The sequence below is a fragment of the Sphaerodactylus townsendi genome, linkage group LG02 (genome assembly GCF_021028975.2).
Source record: "Sphaerodactylus townsendi isolate TG3544 linkage group LG02, MPM_Stown_v2.3, whole genome shotgun sequence".
NCBI lineage: Eukaryota > Metazoa > Chordata > Lepidosauria > Squamata > Sphaerodactylidae > Sphaerodactylus > Sphaerodactylus townsendi.
The window spans coordinates 34,538,991-34,562,961 of record NC_059426.1 but is presented as its reverse complement, the minus strand read 5'-3'; the positions used below and the strand labels follow the sequence as shown (position 1 = coordinate 34,562,961).

Here is a 23,971-nt window from a genome sequence, read left to right as displayed (position 1 = left end):
CAGAATCCCATGCTATTAGGTCAAACCAGGTGGAAAGCAGTTTCCAAGCATTTCAGCTACTGCATGGAGCACAGAGTCACATGTAAGCAATTTTCGGTGGCTTCGATGCAGGGAGGCCATAAACTTTTTCTCCCAATCTGATTCCTTGTAGCTCAAACTTGCTGCTTCATTCTCAAGTCTAAGAAGACAACAATTCGCTCTCCTCTTCTGTGATCCTTTCAAACACTTGATAATCAGCATATCTGGTCTTTCCTCTGGGCTAAATGTATTCATTTCAACTGTGTGCGTTTTTCTAGACCCTCTACAATCCTCCTTTTTCCTCCAACTCCTGACTATGTTTTTGAGCACTCTTCCTGAACCGTGAGACCAAAATTGAACAAATTACATCAGAAGAGCTTTGAACACATTGCATTTCCCAATGACAGAAGTCAGCATCCTGAACCACTTCTCACAGAAGGAAATAATGATGAGGGATCTTTCCAGAGAAGTGATCTTCACCAGAATTCTAAAATGGGCCAGGCAGGTGAACAGTACACATGTCTGAATGGGCTCAAAGAGGGAAGCTCCGTTGTCTTATGTGCCACCAATTTTCCTTTTCCTCCATTACAGTATTAATGGAGTGGTTAACTTAACACTCTGCTGGCTGACAGATGAGATTCTGCAATAGAAAGGTAGATCCCCCACAAGTTATCCCTTCAATTGCCCCACACAAAGCCTTGTCACTGAATTCCTGTTTTGCCTTGAGGGTGCTGCATTGCAGTGGCGTAAATGCAATGGGAACATCTGGGGCGGCTCACCCCGGGCACCACCATTGCAGTCATGTGTCGAGGGTGGGGCCAGGGGCATGTCTGGGTGGGGTGGGGCGTTTCGGGGCAGGAGGGGGCACGTGGGTAGTTCATGCCCCCGGCACAGTTCCCCCTCCCTTTGTCACTGCTGTATCACCTTCTCTAGCTTCTAAATGCCACATTAGGAATATTGTTAAGGTTGCCAGCTCCAGGTTCAGAAGCAACTGGAGATTTTGGGGGTGGAGCTTGGGAGACCAGGGTTTGGGGAGAGATTTCAGTTGGGCTATAATGCCAAAGAATCCACCATCCAAAGTGACTATTTGCTCCAGATGAACTGAACTCTATTGCCCTGGAGATCAGGAGATCTCGGCCACCACCTGAAGATTATCAAGCAAGCCTAAATATTGTTCCCTAGTAATCCCATGAATTTTGCTACAGTCATATTACGCTGTGCAAGCTACCTAACGCTAAAATTTACAAGAAGGAGGAACAAGCTACTCATAAAACGTAAAAATGGCACGGAACAGGAGTAACAGGATTGCCAAGTCTCTAGTTGGGATGGGTTCTTCTGGTTATACAGCAACCTGTTTTGACCAGAGTAATTCTGAAGCCCATCACATGGGAGCAGTATAAACTAGATTTACAACATAGTGCACCACCACGATCAGATATATTCAGATGTAAGAAATCTGGAATTTGGCACTGCTCTAGAGAAAGCTATTTGGCTGGAGAGTATGATGAATCCCATTCGTTACCGGACTCTTGTTACTGGATCTTTTTTTAAAAACCATTTTGTAGCAAGTAGCCTCGCTTAGGCTTCCCCTGAAGTTTTGTGGAGCACCTTTCAAGAACATTACATTATATTACAAGAGTCCTACTAACTGAACTGGAATGCTTCTCTAAGTTTCTGCAGACATTCTTAAACAAGGTAAATGGAACTGCGACATCCTGATTTGTCACTGAAATATTTGTTATTACTAAGTGAAAAGGGGTACACAGTACCTTCCTTACACCCCAAAACAACATAATTACTTTTGGCTTAAGCTCCATTTATTTTAGATTTCGAAACAGCAGCCCAGTCGTCATGTTTAATTACTAAGGAGGGCCATTAAGTTAAATTAGAGCAGCTCCCAGGAAGGGTTGCAGAAGCATTTAATTTTAGAATTTTACCCTACTCCAACCCAAAGGATATTAGAACCCAAACACCCAGCTTGTTGTACACATTATAAATGTCACATATGAGACTCCTGGCTTAGGTAATTCAGAACAACATATGGGAGCACAAAATATTCATTAAATATCCTTTTGCTAGTCCCATATCCAGAGGTGGGATCCAGCAGGTTCTCACAGGTTCCCGAGAATAGGTTACTAATTATTTGTGTGTGCTGAGAGGGGGTTACTAATTGGTGATTTTGCCACGTGATTTTTGCCTTAGTTACACCTCTCCTCTCAGCAGTAGCGTGCAGAACTTGAAGCAGTCTAGCAGGAGGTGCACCAGCGTGCGTAGCAGCCTGCGCCTGCGTGCATTCATTTCCCGCCCAAGGACCAGCGCAGTGGCTGCATCTTTGCCACAGCCCCGCCCAGGAATGCCCCGCCCCCAGAATGCCCGACCAAGCCCCCGTCGTGCCAAGCCCAGCCCCATTGGTGCTACACCACAGTTTGAATCCCACCACCATGGGAACCTGATACTAAAATTTTTGGATCCCACCACTGCCCATATCCAGTACTAATGGCACTCGTTTTTTGTTTAGTCAAGCTTATTTGGACTCCCAATGGCTAGAAGAAGTGCATCCCGACCCTGTTTGTTTAACTTGGAGGGTGGTAAGGAATTCCAGGGTCATGATGAACAGGCCGGCAATGGCAAACCTTGAAAACCCCATTAGGGGTCACCATAGATCAGCTGTGACTTGATAGCAAAAAACAAACAAAACAAAAGTCACAGTTGACTTGTGGTGACCCTGTATGACTTTCAAGGCAAGATATATTCAGAGGTTGTTTGCCATTGCCTGACTGCATGGCCTGAAAGAGTTCTGAGAGAACTGTGACTGGCCCAAGGTCATCCAGCAGGCTTCCTGTGGAGGAGTGGGGAAAAGAACCCAGGTCTCCAGTTTAGAGTCCCACTGCTCTTAACCACTTAGAATTATATGCTCCCATGCTATCGGGCAGCAAGTGCTCTCCAGCAGTTCCAGTCTTGGACGAGTGTTTCAGCATCTTCCCGTGCAATATTCAGTGCCTTTAGGTCTTGCTCAAATGTTCTCGGGGGAGGAGGGGCAATTGCCATCAGTGATGCCACTCCTGAGGAAAACCCAGACGTCATGTCAGTCTTCTCTAAGAATTGCCAAAAACTCTGTTTTTACCAAAGACGTTCTGGCAATTTCTAGAGAGTTGTGATGTTTTTCTCAGAAGTGATGTCATACCACCATCCAAAGGCCTCCTGCACTCAGACACTGGCTGGCAAATTCACTCAAATGGATGGTATAAAGGAAACAAATACACACTGAGGAGAAAGCTGTACTAGGACAGGTTACATCAGTATGTTCTTTTGTAGTTTAAATAATTGCAGCAAAAACAATGACCCTTTGTCAGAATGAAGAATATTATACACTCAGCTGCACTGAAGTGTGACTTATATTTTAGTGACAAAAACTCTCATGTTTCAGAAGAATATTTTTAATTTCAGTAGCTTTTCCCGGATTTTCCTGTTTAGCTTCCCATAGTTCAAAACTATTTATATCTTCCTTCTACCTTTGCTCCAGGAGCCTTATTTTAAAACATTTTACTACACATGCTCATGACTATCTTCAGATTTGATAGTACAGTCTTATGTTTACTAAGAAGTAAATTTCACTGTGTTCAATGGGGCTTACTCCCAAGTACACAGTCACAGGATATCAACCTTAATGATTAGAACCTTTAAGACTGCAGTATTTAAATATGTTCCACAAGATGGGTGTTCACTGTAATTGCTGAACCAAGAAGTCTGCTAGACAGGAGCCTGAGTGTTTTCCACACGGACCATATATCCTGGGATAAGGAGGTGAAACATCCCGATTCGGCCATGACTTCCCCATGGCTTCCAGGTCTGACTCAAGCCCGCCCCGCAAAATTTCTCTTATCCCAGGGTTTCCAAAAAACAATAAAGTGGCGGTTCTTTTTTTTAAAAAAACCCGCGCCGCTCCCATTCAAACACCATGAGAAACAGACTGGTTCATTTTTCCCGCCTTGCCGCCTACTGCCAATCAGAATGTCAGAAAAACAGGACAGTTCACACATGCACGGCAACATTGGCGAGGAAAATGAAACTAAACCGGGGCATAATCACCTGGAGTTCTTTCTCCCAGCCTGAACACACTGATGTGCTGCCGTGCGGAGGGAGAAAGCGAGATACAAACATCCCAGTATGTATGATCCCAGTTTTCCCCTGGGATATTATGTCCGTCCAGAAAATGCCTGAGTATTTTCCGGAAGCACTCTAAAAGATATTTTGCTCAAATAAGCTTTTAAGGATCATGGGTAATGTTAATAATTGGTTCCATATGCCTTTTAACTCAGTATTTTAATTCCCCAGATTTTACAGCGCTGTTAACTACCCCAAATCAAGTGCAGGGAATATGGTGAAATAATAAACTGAAAAAGACTGAACAAGTTTATGTGTCATGGAGTTCTGCAAGCCCAGTCCTGGCATCTTGTTGTCATATCAACCTGACAGACACAGTTCAAAATTGGAATGTTTTCAACTGGAATACTGTCACGTGTACCGTCTCGTATTTCATGTGTCCAAGCTCATATATGTGCCAGAGGCGTAGCTTGGCCAAACTGCGCCCGGTGCACATTCTAATTTTCTTTCTCCCCCCCCCCCGGGGGGCCCGTGGCGCCCCCCCTTCCCACACTTACCTTAGTTCCTTTCCTTTTTCAGAACTTTTTCAGGCTGCAAAAGGCCTGTTCACAGTAAAAACGGCCTGATGGGAACTATACTTCCCAGGAGACCTTGTGAACCCCAAGGTCTCCTGGGAACTGCAAACAGGCCTTTTGCAGCCTGAAAAAGTTCTGAAAAAGGAAAGGAACCAAGGTAAGTGTGGGAAGGGAGGGAGGGGGCCGTGGGGGGCCACCGCGTAGGAAAAGGGGAGGGGCATGGGGGCAATTTTCCGTACCCTCCAGGCATGCGCCCAGTGCATGGCGCACCCCCCGCCCCCTTGTAGCTCCACGACTGATATGTGCCACCTAGGGTTCCAGATAGTGATTGGAGAATGCCTGGGGATTTGGAGGTGCAGCCTGGGGATAATGGTGCTTGGGGAGGGGAGGGATCTCAATAGGGTATAATGCCATATATTGTCCATCCTCCAAAGTAGCCATTTTTTGCCTGGCAACTAAACTCTGTCATCTGGAGATCAATTGTATTTCCAGCTGAACTCCTGCAAGCTGGCAAGCACAGTTGTAACATACACATATTTTCTATTTAATTGTAACAAATGCAGAGCTTTAAATGATGCAAAATTTATACCACCTGTTAATCCCATAAACACTCCGAGTCAAATGACCTACATAGTATAGAAAACTGAAGCCAGGAAAACATTTCCCAGTTACCCAAAATCAGCAGTATATCATTCTACTGCATTCCTATGAAAGGCTCGCTGAAAAACTGCATTAACAGTTCACGCTTCCTTATACTGATAGTATGAGGGCATGACAGCCTTCTGCATTCCCAGCATCCACCATTACCAATTTGTACATACAAAAAAAAATGTAATTTCTTCTTGTCACTTTTCTTTGCAGCATTAAAACATGTTCTAAGCTCATCAGCTTCTTTACACCAGGATATGCAATACCCCAATCAGGGCTGAACAGACTGTGCAGAATTCCAGCTATCAGTAGCTGGGTTCCAGGGAACCAGTAAATAAGATCTTAAATAACAGGGTGTTTGCTATTCCCTGCTTTTCTCACCACAGCCCTATGAGATCACAAACCTGTTCCTGAGAGTCTGGCAAATTGCTAAGGATGTGGCACGAGGGACTGCATCAGGATAAATCATACTAACTCCTTCCCAACTTGAATCAGAAGGGGGCAGGGTCTTAGATTAAGCCAGAGGTGGGATCCAGCAGGTTCTCACCAGTTCCCGAGAGTGGGTTACTAATTATTTGTGTGTGCCGAGAGGGGGTTACTAATTGGGTCTGCTTTTCCGTTAGAAATTCCATTAGGTCCAAAAATCATAAAGTCCTGTTGTTTCCTATGTGGCTGGTTAGCGAAGGTAGAAAACGGGATAATTCTCCCTGTTGGGCTGTTTTAAAAACATGTTTTAGTAATATGGTAAAGTTCCTTGTTTAAGGAAAGTATCCTTCTTTTGATTTCCAGAAACAAAATTAAGTATTTGAAAGTATTAAGTATTTGACAGGCAGTCAATTAGAGGAGAAGTAGTTGTTTCTGTCGGCAGTAGACGATAGGACTTGATATAATGAGTTTAAATTATGGACAGAAAGATACCAGCTGGAAATTAGGAACTTTTTTTTACAGTAAGAGTTTTTTACAGTAACAGAGAAATTATTAATGCCCCGCCCCCAGAATGCCCAGCCACGCCCTTGTCGTGCCCCACCCAGCCCCATTGGCGCTACGCCATTGTTTGAATCCCACCACCATGGGAACCTGTTACTAAAATTTTTGGATCCCACCACTGGATTAAGCCCTCTATGTATATAGGCAGAGATCTCTGTTTCTAGTCCTTATGGTTAAAGAAATATGTTACATTTTTTTAAAGCCACTAGATTTAAAAAGGAAGAATAAGGAAGCTATGAAGATCCAGTTCTGTTTTGGGTGTATCACGATTTCCAAGTCCTTATTTTAAATGGGCTGCATTTATAAGCCTATTTGGAAAGCAAGAGCAAAATCAGCTGCCAATGGGCATGTTTCAAAAACTCCTGGTAAAGCCTGCACATGAACCAGCCAGGCATGAACCACCACCAAGTAGGAGACATAAATCTTAGGATGCACCATCAAACCACTGTTGCCAAACATGCACCAAAAGCTGAATTTCATTTGCACTGGTGTCAGTGAAACTGCCACAGGAGGGTAAGAACCAACGAAAGCAGGGGTTTCAAGTCGCCAGTGTGTTCCTATAATGTCATAAGACTGACATTTATCACTGCTGGTTTGCCATCAACCACATTAAGGAACACCATATTCATTATGCAAGTTATGATCATCATCAATCCCCCAAAAAAGATTTTTTTAAAAAACAACAGTGTTTCCACCGATGCTGTAATTTGGACGGGCCTGCTCATAAGCACCTGTAAAGATACTCAAGAGTTACCAACACGAAAATATCCTTCTCTCAATTTCTTATCCCTTTTAGTGCCAGAAAGCAACACCCAGCGCAGCTGTTAGGAATAAGTGAAGAAAAACTTTGCCATCAAAGAGAGGGTAAGCAATCAGCAGGCAACACAAGTAACTATTACTGGGGATCCAAGGGCTGCAGAATGAAAAGGCAAGAAAGGAAAACACTGTTTTAGAGATAGAAATTATACTTTGGTCCCCAGAAAGAGAAATTCCAAAATCAACAATTGGTCTTTATTAGGAGCAACAAAAATACCATAAAGTTGAACACACCTTTTCAAGTTGCCCACGCACTGGTTGCAATAAAAATGCCGTCACCCCCAACAAACCCCACTATACTGTTTTGCTTAACCCTGAGATTAATGAAGAGTTCTGGGCAAAAGTGCGACCCTACTGATGACTTCACAATGTTTTAATTGCTCCTAATAAAAAGGGATCTGTACATGTTAACTCTATCAAGACAGTCAGCCACCAACTGGCAGCCAGACACAGAACACAATGAAAAGCAACCCTTCAGTCGCTTTTGGTTATACACACAGTCCCCATCTCTCTACAACACACTCTGGCGAAGCAAAGGAAAGAATTTCTAGCATCTTAACATTTTTTGCTGTTTAACACCTTACTTTTCCTTCTACTGAAGCAGCTCGATGCCACCCCCCAAACCCCTAAAACTCTCTCAACGCCACCAAATGACTCTTTTATTGGGAACGATCAATATGTATTTGTACAAGCGAAACAAGACTCCTCTGCTCAAATATATGCAGGGATAATTAATTGAAAACCATAATTAGGCTCAGCTCCCTAATGCCTACCCTTTGTATAGCCTGCCCTCTACAAATCTGACCACTTAACATTACTTCAGATAAAATCTGTATATTGGGGGTGGTGGTGGTGGTAATGTGTGTTCCTAGATGAAGAACCCTCTTCATGTTTCTCACTGAGGACTGGCAATTCAAAGGATGTACACACCCTCGTTTTGACCCCAAAATCAGGGATTTTTTTTCATGCATCCAGTCAGTGCTGAACACACTTGATTTTGAGTAGAAGAAACAACCGCATCGGAGCCCCTAGTTACATTCAGAATGGTTTTTTCCAGGACTCTTTTGCCACTAGAAGCTCATGTGTAACACCAGCCTGTTGTCAAGTCTATTCGAAAAGAAAATAGTGCCAAGTAATGAAGCCAGATTATCCGATAAGGCTTGGCTTTTTGAGAATCATTATGAAAGACACTTTGGATTGTCTAGAGCATCCCAGCTAATGCAGCCTTACCTGTCACGGTGCTAAAGAAACCTGCGGAAAAGTCCCCATTGACACAACTAAAAAGTGAAGGAAGCTCACCCTAAATAGAAACTGGCAAATCTGCTATGCACAAGATTCTTCTTCAAGCCTTCTAATCGTGCAAGCAAACAAATGCATCAGCCTTGCTAAAATGAAGGCTGCGATCCTATGGACATTAGCTTGAAAATAAGCCCCGCTGACCTCCACCGAGACTCAAATCGGCCACTGAAAATGCTACTCTGAACTGAAGGGCTTCCAAACTCCAGGGTTTCTTTTAAAAAGAAAATGAGGAAGTGGGTTATAAAATGCCTTTAAAAGGTCATTTTCTTTCCCATAATTGCATAGTGGCTACATACAATATAGCATGCAATAGCACAGCTAGCAGGGAAAAAATTAATGCGTCGTTATCACTACTGTTTATTATTTGTAAGTACAACATCGACTAATTAAGGAATCTCAACCTGAAGTGGTTAGAGCTGGAAACAATAAAATACAATTGCATGCAAATGTGCGCCGTTGCCTGTAAAACTGCTTGCAAACAACACAGGCATGTCCTAAAACAAGATAATAGGTCTGCTATTTCCTAAGTACATATTCCTAAACAGATAACTGCACACTGTTCTCCCTAGTTATTTTCCCCCTTTAAATTATTATTAGACACTGACAATTCCAGGCTTCCTAACTTTAAAATAGCGAAGAACTAACCATTGTGCTTGTAATTGTTTGAGCAGAAGGGACAAAAGAGAAAAATCAAGTTCCTCCAGTCAGAGAAGTGTCATCGTTTTAATGGACTGGTTATGTTGAGATGTTTTAAGTACAGATTAAAGCCACAGCTTGGCCCTTGAAGTTCTCTACAAACACAAGGAGTGTGCGCATCTGCCTGCCATTCAACATACCTCACCGGGCCCAATTTTCACTACAATCTGAAACCTGGAGTTAAAATTCTTGTTTACACTGATAAAAGCCACCGACAGAACAAGCCACAGGATGTGATGGCCGGGTTTTCGGCATGGCTGGTCTGTGAGGAAACAAAGGTCTGACAGAAGCTTCTAGAAAAACTCAGACACAAAAAGATTTTCACACACCCAAATAGTTATTCCTTTAATCGCAGAGGCAATGCTGCCAGTAATAGACTGTAGATACTTCTATTCAACGACATAGGTAGAAAACATTCCAAAATGGAAAATTTTCCAATGCTATTTTTTCCATGAAATAATGTTCCTCTTCAAATAAATAAATAAATAAATAAATAAATAAATAAATAAATAAATAAATATTTAATTTGGAAACCGCCCACCCCCAAGGGGCTCTTGGCGGTGTACAACAAATATAAATACAATAATACAAATACAGCAATACATAATACATTAAAATATAGTCTCTGTATCTATAGTTGTTGGAACTGTTGTGCTGTGAATCAGTCATGGGGGGGGCAATATGGGGTATGAAGCAGAGGTGGGATCCAACCAGTTCTCACCACTTCTCTAGAAGTGCTTACTAATTTTTTTTCTGAGTGCCGAGAAGGGGTTACTAAAGCATCTTCCCTGCCCGATAGGGACTGGAGGTGCGTGTGTGCGGCGGCGCCACTGTTTGTATCCCACCACCATCGGAACCTGTTATTAAAATTTTTGGATCCCACCACTGGTATGAAGTATGAACAAATTCCAGGACTTCTGCATGGTTCAGACTTGTACATGGTATATGCGCTTTCTTTTGCTATTATGTTAAAGTTGGCTAATATTACTCCATTTGTTTAAAATGTGAATTAGAAAATTTCCTGGCTCCAATTTTCCCACAAAATCCACATCACTGTTTCTGTTACCATCAATTCCACCCAGCTATACCACTGTATTAAAGTTCTGTCACAGTGATAGTGCACAAAGCAAGATACAAAAGGCCCAATGCAGCTCCTTCCCTACACGTGTTAAGGTTTGGAGCTGTTCACACCCAGGTGGGCTGCCAACACGGGAGGAGGAATAAAAATGTAGAGCAGTTCACACAGACCTGGGGCAGGGGGGAGCTGACTCCTTGGAACTACCTCATCGCAGATTATTTTCAAGGGATGTTAACTTGTTAGTAAACCACATTCTTATACAAAATGTCTTTTTAAAAAAATAACAACAAAAAATGCCCTATGGAAAAGGTAACATTCCAAAATGGATAGGTGTCCCACAGAGAACGTTCCTTGTACCGCCTCATACAAAGTGCTCCAGTGACTATCATTAGTGACTTATGACCCACTCAAGAGAAATAGCTGAAACCATGTAAAGCAACGCAGGGGAAATCCTAGTACCATCTTTATTCATATATTCCTGGACAGGTCATGAAGAATGCCTTCTTCTCAAGACCCACTCTCAGAAACTTTGAAACTCTTTTGCTGGGACTGCCTTGTCCTGCTGTGTGAACCAAAGATCCAACCAAAATTTCAAGAATTTCCTCAAAACATGGTCAGTATAAACAACATACTACATCAAACATCAGAACACCTGGAGCTGAAAGCAACTGAGTGAGAAATGCTTTTCCCTCTGGCTTTCCGCATTCAGATAATGAGGCAGTTAAATCCAAGCATTACGGCAGTAGAGGAATTTAGCAGGGTTGATGAAAGAGTAACAAAGGAGGAGCAAGAAGAAGCCTACATAGTATATACTTTGCACAAACCGCTGCATGGCACATAATTAGTAACAGTTCAAAGTAATGAGGTTAATGAAACAAAGATCACAAGATGTTTCGTGTCCTTTTGTTTCTTCATTAGACGTTTCAAATATAGATTTGCTTCAATAAGCTTTCATGCTCAGACAGCTTACTCTGGAGTAATCCCAGTGATGCTCATGGGTTGACATAAATACCGGAATCTGTAAGGTGCTCCTTTTTTTAAAAAAAAGCAGTTTAACATCTGAAAATCTGACACATTCTGAAGGCCATTCAACATGAATACTTCTTTCACTTCCAAGTCTAAACAGCCTGAATGAGAGATTTATTAGTTATCTGTCTGTTTTTAACATCATCATCATCCTCAACGTGTGCCTCTAAGCAGCAGCTTGGCAAATGGACTAAGCATGGACAAGTTTTCTTGGAAGGGAACACAATTTAACATGTACCTTTCACTGCTAGTTTTCTGCCTCTCAAAAGAGGATAGGAAATAAGGTGGACGCAGCAAAATGCAATCCTAGACATAGTAGGGAGCACATTCATTGAGTGCACTGGGGCTTACGTTGAGTAAGCATGCAAAGGCTCAGATGGCATGTGCTTCTATCGTTTTTTTAAAAAAATGTCCAGCCCCACTTCTCTCACTTAGTAAAAACAGGTGCATATGCACCAAGTAAATCTGTATTCACACTACAACCCCAGCTGATTCAGAAATTAATTTTTATAGCTCTCTGTACGGAGTGTGGCTCACAAATGCCAACACCAAGGAATTCAAAACAGGATCAATTCTTTTCCTTCTTGGAAACAATCTTGTAAGTGTCTGAGTACTTGAGGACATGAAAGAATATTGTTGCTTTTCTGGGCTCTTTTGATATCTCTCTCTCTCCCTCTCCATAGTGGAGCCATTCATGAGTGATAGGAGAAATCTCTTTTGAAAATAAATGGTGCCCCTTCAAGTGCGCTCAGACACATCCTGGCTGGACCTTCCTGTGTGTCTCAGTTAGGACTTGAAAAGGATGCTTGATTTTTAAATTTGGTTTAGGTATCAAAATGTGACGCCTTCTATCAGTCGTCCAAATCTGATTCTCACCGCACTGGCTTGAGAGGGGCTTCTTTGCTGTAGACAGTAGAGAGGCAGACAATAAATTGGACCAGAGAGGACAGGTAATGGGGGGAAATCAGGGAGGGAGGGGAGAACAGGCTAGGCGATTGTTGCTGCAAATCCTAACAAACTAAGTTCACACTTTGCATATGACATATTGAAAAGGTTAATGTTACTGCACTTAACAGTTTCTTCACATCCATAAGCAGACCTGTCACCACATAACCTTCTATAAAGCACACTTCAATCAATTTCCATAAGAGTTAAAAGCATCAAAGTGCAAATCCCCTCTCGGCTCCCAATGGAAATCCATTATTCTCTGGTAATACACATCCGTGTCACCCCACTGTTATAGGCATTTAGTTGAGGCGTGCATCTCAGCACGCTTACCTGGCTTCTTTTTAAGTCTGCGTGCTGAGAATTACTGCCCTGCTACTCTCCTTAAGCTCACCTACAAACTATGCACAAATAGGGCCTTCAACAGAAAAGCAAAAACTGTAAATATATACATGGAATTGGACCCAATGAAACTCCAGGTTGGGGGGATAAAATTGCCAAGGAATGAAAAATACTGATTTCAGTTCCCATCTAGCGCCTTCGCCTTTCACAAAGGACAAACAAGGTACAGGTTCAAATGTTAATTGATAATTGTCACTATATTAGTTGGGTTACAATTCTGCGCACAGTTTGTCTACTGAAATCCTACTGACTTCAGTTAGATATAAGTCAGCTTAACAGTAGATAGAACTGGCAGCCCACTGTCAATATTACCATCAGACTTCAGTTTAAGAGATGTTTCATAACTGGAGCTGAGAATGTAGGAGAATCATAACAAAAGAAACATGACAGGAAAACATTGGCATATATAGTATAGAGTATAAAAGGGGGGGGGGTGTCAAAGGCCTACATTTCACAAAAACCCACAAAAACAACCTGCTTTGTTGTGCCTGCTAAGCAGAGATATGGGAGAAGCTAAACTGAATGATACAAATCAACCATATCCAAAACCATATTTCAGTATATAGGACCTAAGCCCTAACTAACTATGTCTCTTTTTATAATAGCAACTACATTTAGAAGGAACAAGTGTGGTGTTTTGCAAGGGCGTCTATTCCGTTCTCACAAGAAGACACTCAAGAAATCCTATACATTAATCAATTGCTGTTCTGAAAGTACATGCATGCCTTTTTTGTACACTTATTTGATATCGGATTCACACTGTACAATTGCCGCATACTTGAGAATTAATTTACATTAACAGGATGGGTTATCATCTTTCAATAATATGGCTTCTTAGCACTTGCAATTAAAAGATTCTTCAGGGATAAAAAGGCAGTCACGGACAGAAAAATACCTCAAGATTTACTAAAGAAAATTGCTATCTTTTCTTTAGGTCTTTCATAAAGAAAATTCATTTCACCTTAAATAAAAATTAACCTTGGGAAAAAAAATGTGTTGCCTTGAAGCTCCTGACAGGAATAACTGCATTGACAGAAAAAAGTGTCCAGCATTGTTCCTATAATACTTAGATATCGGTGCCCACATGGATCTATTTCGATGCAGAAACCCAGATGGCAATGGAGCTGGATGAAGTGTGTGGTTGTGATTCTTCCTTCAGGTAACACATTTCTGTTTTTTTCCAGGCATTCCCTTGATATTTTATAGGAGAGGCAAAAATTAATTCTCCCATCAGACTAACTTTCAATGGCTACTCAACAGGTATTTTCCACATTTGTAATTACAGATCTAAAGAAACAGACTATACTCCCTTTACCTCTACCAATGATACACCTAATATTTAAAATGTGATCTTGGCAAAAAGTTTTGGCTTCACTGAGGTAAAAGATAAAGTTCCTGCACAGAGAGGAAAAAAAACACTGTGTCAGTATGCTGGCTATACCACATTTTATTTTTACTCCCTGGTGCGTCTCCATTTTCTAACTACCACGCTCTGAAAGATACATGTGGTTGTTTGAGAATTTCCAGCAGCAAAATAAATGCATGTTAGGGGGGAAAACAGATATTAAGATCTACATTTTCAATGTTTATACGCTACCTGAAAAAAACAACAAAGTAATCTCCAAATTGGTCTAATACTATATAAATATTTCACAGGGGCATAAATTTTATGCTTAGAAAATGTTCTTGTATATTCACTGGGATTATATTTTTTTAAAAAATGCCAAACTGCTCCCAATGGATCCTCATCCAAATCATAAGATAATGTTTTTACATAAAGAATAACACCTACAGCAGAAAGTATGTAATACCCAACACAGGATCAGTAATATAGAAAGTCCTGGGAAATATTTCTGTGTTGCAAAAGGAGAACTAACTAAAATTCTATATAATTTGGCAGCCAACATGTAATTAAAGAATAAACCATCTTTTCATTTTTTCTAAATAAATAAATAAAAATAGCAGCCCTAATCCTTAGATACTGATTACTACTGTAGCTGTTTCCAAATAAAGGAGAATATGTTGATTTAATAACTTCAAAGTTAATAATAATAATGAACTTGGGGGAGGTTGCCTTATATGAGTGACACATTGACTTCAGAAATTTTTTTGTTCACTTAAGCAAAGGGATGTGTTGTAATGTGTTATTGGGGGGTATAGATTGATGAATCAGTTCCAGCACTTATTGACAGGAAAAAATGGTCCATTACTTCATAAAATGCCCGTGTAACAATTCCCTTCTATCAATAAATCAAGATGAAATTCCAGTTAATTAAACCAACACTGCATCAATAGATTTCAACTATTTCTATTAAAAAAAAAGTTGAGTCTCTAAAAGTTTAGTTTTCCAGCATGTGTATATTAATGGAGGACAAAAGAGCCAGTTATTTCTCTTATTGGATGTAGTAACACTAAATTAGACCAGCGGATTTTAAAAAATGCAAGGGACTGTCGCTAGGTACAGATTTCATGCTGATCTTGGATCATTAAAATGGCTACTAAACAAGCAGATTAGCTGATTAATTGATGATTAAGACCGCAGGAAGATCACTCATTACATCCAAATACTTCTTGCATGCACACACAGAACTCAACTGATTGACAACTACACACACACACACTCACACACATATATACAGGAATGATTGTTCTCCAAAAAGCAGTCATTTACAAGCACCCACCCAGCTAACCCCCTGTTTCCCTTCCTCAGCAGTTTTACGCACCATAAACAAAACAGTTTCATTTTAAAGTTCAAGCTTTGCTACCTAAAAGCATGAAATAAAACAAAAAAAAATTTTCAATCACTACACCGCTATTTTAAAAAATAACACAAAATTGCAAGTACGGTAATCAAAACCCCACACAACCACAAAAAGACAACACCATTATTACTGCAAAATTGCTTACAGAACGTACTCTGGGGCCCCACACACGCTGGAAAATCTGGGTAATGGAGTTCTCATGCTGAACATCTGCCATCAGCAAGGAGTTGGAGAAAAGTTCATTGATGTTTTAGTTGTATTGATTTTGGAGGCAACTAAAGCTGTCATTCATTCCACACCTTGCGATGTTTGCATGTACACACCCCGCAATCACTGTTTCTTGTCCAGCTAATGATATTAAATATCATCTTCTATGGATACACAGAGTGATACTCTTTCTCCAAGCATTTTAGTCTCAATACAACTGGCAACGCTAGCACAAATCTTGAGGAGTGAGGGCAGGATTTACAAGGATTATGTTGCAATCCTATCTCTTTACAAACAATAAGACTTCCACATTTCCCTCCAGTTCTTCCAAATCAGACCCAGTTCACTAGGCAAGGTAACATTCGCCCAAATTCCAACTACACTTTTGTTGACATCAGGTTCCTAAGCAGTCACAGCTGGTACTTCTTTCTCAGTTATGACAGGGGTGGGTGGGGAACAGATAACTCAAGGAACAATTCAAGGAACAATTCATTCTCCCATTAACCAAAATCTACTCAGAAAACAGAAAACTTTCCTTAAGACTCGAATAAAACTTCACCTGCAGTTTCCTGAAGAAGGTTATGTGCCACGCATAGGCATTTAAAAAGATATTTCTGATTGGAAAGGTCTGCTACTGTTTTCTGTCTGCAATACAACAGCTTCTAGCAAGTAGCTGACTTGTCAAAGCTACAATATTTATGGCAAGAAACTGGCATTGCCTTGAGCCAGGTTAACCCTGAGGTAAGATCCACGCAAAAGAGTGGCAATAGCAAATACAACAAAATGCACAAGACTTAAGACAAAAAAAGGGGGGGGGGAGAAGGGTTGCAGTTGCTATCAAAGCCCCAGAACCACCATCTAGAAAACAATGTAAACATTCTTTTTATCCAACTGGGTTTTCCAGACGAACTGCATGCAAAGCAAAGGAAATTAAGAGGTTCTGAGCATCAATGCAGAATTACACGCTCAATATTTGAAGCTGTACTCCAGGTTTTAAAAAAAAAAATCACAGGAAAGACATTTTGTGCACCCTTATTATTACTATTCTGAGGAAGTTTTATCACTCCCTGAAAGAGATTTTAAGCAAGTACAAGTTGATATTAAAAAATATGATTTTTTCCCCCCAGATTTCTACATGTGAGATTTGGAGTTGGGGATGACTTGAAAGCATCTTCCCGAAGTTGGGCCTAACTTTGTTTTCTGGAGCATCACTGTGTCAAGTTGGCTGCCTGATAGCTGTCCCTCCACCCCTTCATAAACAGCTCATTCAAAAGGCACACACAAATATACAGGGTCGCTTTCATTTCCTGACCACAAACACACTTTTTAATTCACAGCACCACCAGAATTGGTGGAGTGCAACTCGATTCTGGGGAGAATTCAGCCGCTGACAAGACAGCAACAGCAAGCAGGTACCTCTGCTGACAATCACCGACTGCATAATTTGGGGGAGTTGTATTTTATTCCTTTTTACTTCAGATACAGAACTGATATCTCTCTCCCTTCCCCCAAACTGGACTGTTTTCAAATCCACTCTGCTGGCTAAGATATTCTACTAGGAAATTAAGAACTAGGAATGAGGGGTGGGAAAAAAACGAGAATAGGGCACATGGGGAGGGGGAGGTAGACAAGTGACATGCAATATACAAAGAGGGGCAGCCCAGCCATGTTTACTGTATATTACACCTATTAGAATTATCATTATCATCACCAAGAAATTGCATTTAAACAGTGGCTACCAACCACCCCATCCAATTTCAGCTCTCAGCACACACTATCCAATTCCCGATTTAAAATTTATAAATGTAATATCCTCATCACAAGCAGCAGGTCCAATCTGCTGTGAATATATATTACAGCTTTAACATCACAGAGGGAAATCTCCCATCTGGCAATCACATTCGCTCCATCAGCTCTAGGAAAGGAAAGAAAAGAAAAGCGAGCGGGGGGGGGGGGGGGGGGAAAAAAGCAGTGGGTCCCCCACTCCCCCTCAGCACCCTTAAAACAAGTCTCGGGGCAAATCATGGGCTTTTCAAATAAACAGTGGTCATATCAACCGCCTCAAAGTCAACAAGTTTAAAATGCACACATACAAAAAAAAAATCAGTCAGAGAATCAGACCTATTGTCACAGCAGTGCCAAGCTACTTTGGACAACTACAGCATCAGCCTACGAGAACATGTTGGGCACGATTCTCTCCACTTTTCGGTGAAGGCAGATTCCTGTTGTTATGAAAGATCCACGGCTGTCCCCTCCTCCCTGTCAGGACCTTTCCCTCAGTCCTTATTTGTTTCTGCCACATGCTATGAAAAGTGAGTATATCCCCCTCTCTCTACCCCACCTCCGATTCCTGATTTTTTGGGGGGTAGGGCAAATGGGCTCAAAAACACAACTGGCTGTTATAGTTTTCAATACTTCTGTACCTGGACTTGTGTACATCGCTCGGAAAAAAACGTTGAAATCATCCATGCTCGATTTCACCGGTCTCCCCTGCGTCCGCACCCCACTTTAAAAAGAAAAAAGGGCAGAGCGTGTCCTCTTGGGATCATTTAAAAGCTTGTCCCAGTGCTTCATCGAGGCATCGTGCAAAACAGCAGTGACAAGCAGACACATGGAAAGAGGGGAGGAAAATATACAAGGCCACGGTAGAACTGCTGAAAACTGGAGGGGAGGGGAGGTTGGCTGGTTATTGTCCCTGTAGGAAACATTTCATTCTTTTCACATCCAACTAAAACCCATAAAAATTCCTGAGCGGGAAAAAAAAATGAGCTGCAGTTTAGAGAAAACACAGTCGACAACTATTACTTGAAGATTTACAAAATGCAAACACTATCTGTGTATGGATAGATGGGTGCACGGATTCCCCTCCCCCTTTTACAGTCAGCGAGTTTCCTAATTTACATACTATTTGAGTGTACACAGCGCACTGCTAGTAACATGCAACTTTAAGCTTACAACCGAGCATCGCCGTAATGCTCGGGCCGAAAGGAGAAATCAGAAACAAATGACAAACGCACAATGTGGACAAACACAGATTGCTTATTCATACAGTTGAAGCTTTTACCGTTAAACGTCAGGCGTCTTTTTTTTTTTAATCTCGAGCCAAATTCACATGCAAAAGTCCTCCCAGGTTTTCATCATGCTCTTTTTTTACAAAAAAAAATTATGGAGATGCAAAATAATAAACAACACTGAGAATGTCAAAAGAAGGAAGTAGATCCCAAAACGGACATACCATAAACACTGGTGCTGCTGATCATTTCTTGCTGGCAGCACAAAAATAGCTGGACTGGATTTTTTCTCTCTCTCACAAGCAGGAATTCCAAAGGTTGCTTTTCATTAAAACCACTTTTCCTCTCCGCTCTCAAATGTCACTGCCTTGAAACGTGGGCCCTTTCGTCAGGTATTCATTTAACCTACATGCATATAATTAAGTGGGAAAGCAACATCAACAAAAAGGGATCTCAGATCACAAGAGAAGAAAGAAGGAAGGGGGGGGGGGGGGGAGAGCACATGACCACGAATACAAGTCCATGTCAATTTCACTCACTCCCATTGAAACTAACAAGAGCTCCAGGGAGGATAGTAATAGGATCAGTGGATTGTATATACCATTAAATTATACATCTTTCTCTCCGTTGCAAGCCAACAATACGCCCACCGTGGTGTGTCCCCCCCCCCCGCCGCGGTTCATGGTGATGCGCTTACATTTCACTGCATCAGCTTCTATGCACGCCCCCAGCCTCCACGAAGATCTCGCAATTGAACCCCAACTTTTGTTTCCTTATTTGCACTCATTTGCCTTTTTGTTAATAATAATAATAATAATAAAAAGTTGGTTGCCCCGGAACAGAGTTAATCAAATCTTACCCGCACCGTTATTGCCTTAAGTAGAAGTTGGGGTGGGAAGGAGACCAAATTTAAAAAGGAGACCCACTTAAAGGGGTGGGGGGGTGGGTTAAAAGGTGTTTCCCAATCCTTAAGATTTGAATCTCCCTACCATTGTCTAGCGAGGATCCAGGGAAGGGAGGGAGACCTATCCAGTCTCTCTTTTACTTTCCACACTGCGCTTAGGAGAAATAATAATAATAATAATAATAATAGAACAGGCAAAGGGGTTCCCCTATACCTAAATGCACATTTTTCAACGGCACCACTTAGGTTTAATACCTAAACACGCGCAGGGGATTTAAAGCCGCCTGGGATACATATGAAATTATATTAAAATTTTAGAACATGGGGTTGGGGGTTGGGGGGATGGAAGCAGCCATGGAAGGCGCTCTTACCTGGAGGTTTGTTGCAGCAGCCCGGTAGGTGAGAGCAGCATCGATCCTCTCTCTCCGCTGATGGACGGGGGCTCGGGTTAAGCGAAGGTGCCGCCGCTTTGAAATCCTTCCAAGTTTTTGCAAGGGAGACGGGCTGCAGCCTCTGCCATGTTGGAATCCCAGACCCCAAACAGCTGCTCCGCACCAGCATGCCAGCGAGCCCCCAACGCCTGCGCAGAGCGCCGCCGAGCCAAATTCAAATCGCTTTCGCACCAAGAGCCAAAGATCAGTTTGCAGGAAAGGGGGGAGGGAAAGGAGGAGATTTGCAGCGGGGGGAGGAGGAGGAGGAGAGGAGGAGGAGGAGGAGGGGAGCTGAGCCGAGCCGAGCCGTGCAGCGGATTCCCGGGCCGGAGAGGCCAGAGCCGCGCGCAATGGCGCACCAGCAGCAGGCCCCCTCGGGCGGCCCAGGTCGGGTTACACTGGCCCGGCAGCATGCAAACGCCGCCCGGAGGTGGCCGCGAGGTCAGCCTGCAAGCGCGCGGCACCGGGGGCGCCGGAGCGGGGGGCGCCCGCGTCCGCCCCTCGCCTCCCGGCTGCCGCAGAGAGACTTCGCCCGGCGCTGGCGGCTCCCTTCGGCTGGGCAGCTCCCCAGCCCCGGTCCCATCCTTCTCCCCCACCCCAAGAGCGACAGCGGCGGCCAGCCCCTGGGGCTTCCCCGCCCCCTGTGCTGGCGGCGGCGTGCATGAACCTCCGGCCCCGGCCGCCGCTGCCTGGGCTCGCCCGATCCGCTCCAGCCTCGGAGATCTCCAAGGACGCGCCCCGGGTGGGACTGCCGCTTCCGGACGCTTTTCGGGGTAGGGGGTAAGGTTGACTACGGGGGGGGGGGGGCTGCTAGTTTTAGGTTGAGTTTTGGGGATGGAGCCTGGGAAGAGGGGCAGAGACCTCGGTGGGGTGGAATCCCACCTCCAAAGCATCCATTTGCCCCAGGAGAGGAGAGGCTGGAGAGGAGCTGTAATTCCGGGGGATCCCCAGGTCCCACCTGGAGGCTGGCATCCCTAGTGGGGGGAGAGAGATGTTGTAACAGGGAGGTAGACGGGGGCGGGGGGTTTGTTCTTGCTTGGAGGCAAGGGCCACCTTGGCCAATAGGGCTTCAACCCAGGCGCAGGGTTGTGGGTGCAGGCAGCAGCCTGCAAGGGAACGCAGAGGGGGGGGGGGGGGGGGACAGGTGCCTTCTCCTTCGGCTACTTTGCGTTGCTCCCCTTTAAAAAGAGTGTTTAAGAATTCTTTGACAGTGCTGTTCTGTGAGTGTTTACTCTGAAATAAGCCCTGCTGTTTCCCAAAAAGCTGGCTCCCGTGGGTCAACTGTGCAGAGGAGTTCATTTTCCCCCTGTCATAAATTTCACAGCCCAGACAGAAGTCCCGGGGAGTTTAAGTGGAACGTTGTGCACCTCTTTGGGAGGAGCGCACCGGTTTCAGTGGGACTTTCCTTCTCCACAAACCTGATGTGCAGACTGCAGAGGACTGCAGATCAACACTTGCTAGTGGACTCTGTGGGATTTCCTTCAGTTCAGCCTTGCTGTTGATCCTAGGGTCAGGCTGCAGTCCTACATATGCATTCCTAGAAATTGTTGCTTATTTTTTGATTATACTGATAACCCTTTCCATAAAACTCACAGTGAGTTTCTCCAGCCCCTGACCCCATAACTGCCTGGCTTTCACAAGTTGACTGTGGAAAGTGCCTCCTAACCATACAATGCTTCTTTAGAGATTTCCTTGCAACAAATGGACCCAGATCTGTCCGTCCTTCTGAGATGCAACACAGGCGAAGCCGGCTGCCCTTCCCAACACAAATCTCAAGAAATAACAGCTGAACAGGCAAACACTAACTCACAAGATCTATTCGGCCAGCAAGGGCGAGTTTCTCCATCTGCGAAATGGGAATAATCGGGACTTAATTTTACGGCCATTTCCAAACGATGAGCTAAGCCAGGTCTCAACAGAGATCGGCTCTGGAGCCTGCTTTTGGTAGCAGATCACTTGCGCCCTGTATCCCTGCATTGCCTTCCTATAACTTGAGTGAGTCAAGTGCCATCCAATCACAGCAATCTTACGGTGACACCCCAGCAAGAGGCTTTCAAGGCAAGCGAGAAGCAGACATGAATTTTGATTGTGTGTTCCTGAATTGCAGGGGGTTGGACTTGGTGGCTCTTCCAACTCTATGATTCTATGAATGGCCACTGCCCAATTCTTTAGAGTTTTCCTTGGTGGTCTCAATTCCAAGGGCTGACCCTCCTTAGCAGACGAGATCACCATGCCACCCTCCCCCGTCCTCATAACTCAACACAATAACGGTTCATTGTTTGGTTTTACAGAGGGAAGGGATGTTTCACTTGCAACCTGTGGGGTCCCTTTCCCTCCCCCTTTCCTTGAGGGTGAGCTTCACAACCATGTGGACAGTTGGTCTCCCCATCCTAGTATGACCCACTAACCATTAAACAACCCTAGCTCTTAGGCTTGTTTGTGGTGTTTTGCACAGCTCAGCCATCACTTGACATTTGGATCTCTGAGTGATAAACTCACCTGCATGACTCTGCGCCATCAAATGAGGTTCTTTTGCTGTGCCATGGGTTTGTTTCTCCAAGAAGGAAGAGTATGATAATATATATATATATACACTCAGTAAATACATTGCTGCCCTTGGCTTAGTGTGAAATTGTAGTTGTAATCTTTCATGCTCTTTTATCCACTTTGTTTTAGGGAACGAGGGGTACCTTGATTATTTGGTGGGGGGCTCTAATGTCACATTATTTATCCTATTTAACAGCTCAACCTTGCCACAGAAAACTGCATGGTTCATCTTCGGTTCTTGTCTGGAGATTCATTGCTATCCCAACACAGCAATAAAGAACGTGAACTCAACTTTGGTGTAACAGTTAATGTGTCGGACTACCAAATGGGAACAGAGGCAGAGATGCAATGGGGACATCTGGGGTGGCTTGCCCCAGGCGCCACGATTGCAGTTGCGGGGCGCGTGGGTAGTTCATGTCCCGAGCGCAGTTTCCCTTCCATTCATCACTGTATAGGAAACATGGGTTCAAATCCCTACTCTGCCGTGGAAGCTCACTAGGTGTAAGGAATTCACTAGCTCACTAGGTGTAAGGAATTCTCTGGAGGGTCCGTAGAAGCAGAAATAAAAGGCTTTTTGGGTGTAAAAGTCCGTTTATTAAGACATCTTAGAAAGCTCACGTACACGTAGTGGCAGGAATGACACTTCCCGCCAGAAGCACAGGTTATAACACCATTCACCCCATCCCCCCTCCTGCTTCCCATGGGAACGGAGTCCTCATCTCCCGCGCAAAGATAAAGTCTCCGCCGATGAAGCTGGCCCATCGCCCGGGCTGTGGAATGCACTCAAGGTTACTTCACCATCAACACCATTGAATCCTTTACACTAGGTGACCTTAGGCCAGTCACACAGAGGCGTAGCTCCAAGGGGATGGGGGTGCGTGCGATGCACCGGGCAAGCGCCCCTGTGGGGGTGTGGTGGGGCGTAGCGGGGACGGAGGATGCACCAGTGCACTGGACACTTCCCCCCCTTGCTACGCCTCTGCAGTCACACACTGAGGCCTAACCTATCTCACAGGGTTGGAAGGATAAAATGGAGGAGGGGGAAATGATGTCCGCTGCCCTGAATATCCTTGGACAAAGGGCAGCATAAAAAAGTAGTAAATACGTAAACAACTTGCAGGCTGCTCCTATATCAATTTACTGGGAAGTAAAGCTACCTGATTTTGGAGGAGCTTCCTCCCAAGTAAACATGAATGCAAAATGCCATCTGGCCTGTTTTCATGTAATTCATACACTCCCAAAGCAACCACCAAGCATATCTGGTACAGGAACCGATTAGAGCAGACTCAGCCATCGAACACATGCTCAAGTGCCAGGAGCCCCAATGGGATATTTTACCCGCTGAAAATGGCCCAGTCCTAAATTCTACAAAAGGACTGGCAACAAAAGCGACTAGGCAGCTGCTGTATGCATTCCCACCCAGTTTAACAGAAATTCCACATGGTGTCTGTCAGTTGGTATTCCGTGCTCTGGGCCCACGTGATCTCTGACACCAGAATGCAACATTTCCCTGTA

At 43.6% G+C, this 23,971-nt stretch overlaps 2 protein-coding genes across 2 annotated transcripts in view; one reads left to right on the top strand and one right to left on the bottom strand.

Annotated features, from left to right (window-relative positions):
• FIGN (fidgetin, microtubule severing factor) overlaps positions 1–20,538 on the bottom strand; it is a 173,764-nt gene extending 153,226 nt beyond the window's left edge. Inside the window, exons 1-2 of the mRNA XM_048484235.1 lie at positions 19,850–20,538; positions 18,799–18,979 (exon numbers count right to left, since the gene is read on the bottom strand). Coding sequence (XP_048340192.1) covers positions 18,799–18,823 — 25 coding nt within the window. The 5' untranslated portion in view covers positions 18,824–18,979; positions 19,850–20,538. The remainder of the gene's footprint in view (positions 1–18,798; positions 18,980–19,849) is intronic.
• On the top strand, positions 20,200–22,769 carry LOC125426100 (cuticle collagen 2-like). Its single transcript, XM_048484237.1, has 2 exons — positions 20,200–20,682; positions 21,594–22,769. The coding sequence occupies exons 1-2, from the start codon at positions 20,321–20,323 to the stop codon at positions 21,697–21,699; spliced, it is 468 nt and encodes a 155-aa protein (XP_048340194.1). The 5' UTR covers positions 20,200–20,320; the 3' UTR covers positions 21,700–22,769.
• The last annotated feature ends 1,202 nt before the right edge of the window (positions 22,770–23,971 follow it).

Excerpts from the sequence above, each read along its gene's own strand:
- LOC125426100 (XM_048484237.1), top strand. The coding sequence starts at position 20,321 with ATGCAAACGCCGCCCGGAGGTGGCCGCGAGGTCAGCCTGCAAGCGCGC. Across the intron at positions 20,683-21,593 it reads GCTTCCGGACGCTTTTCGGG|AGATTTCCTTGCAACAAATG; the intron begins GTAGGGGGTAAG and ends ATGCTTCTTTAG.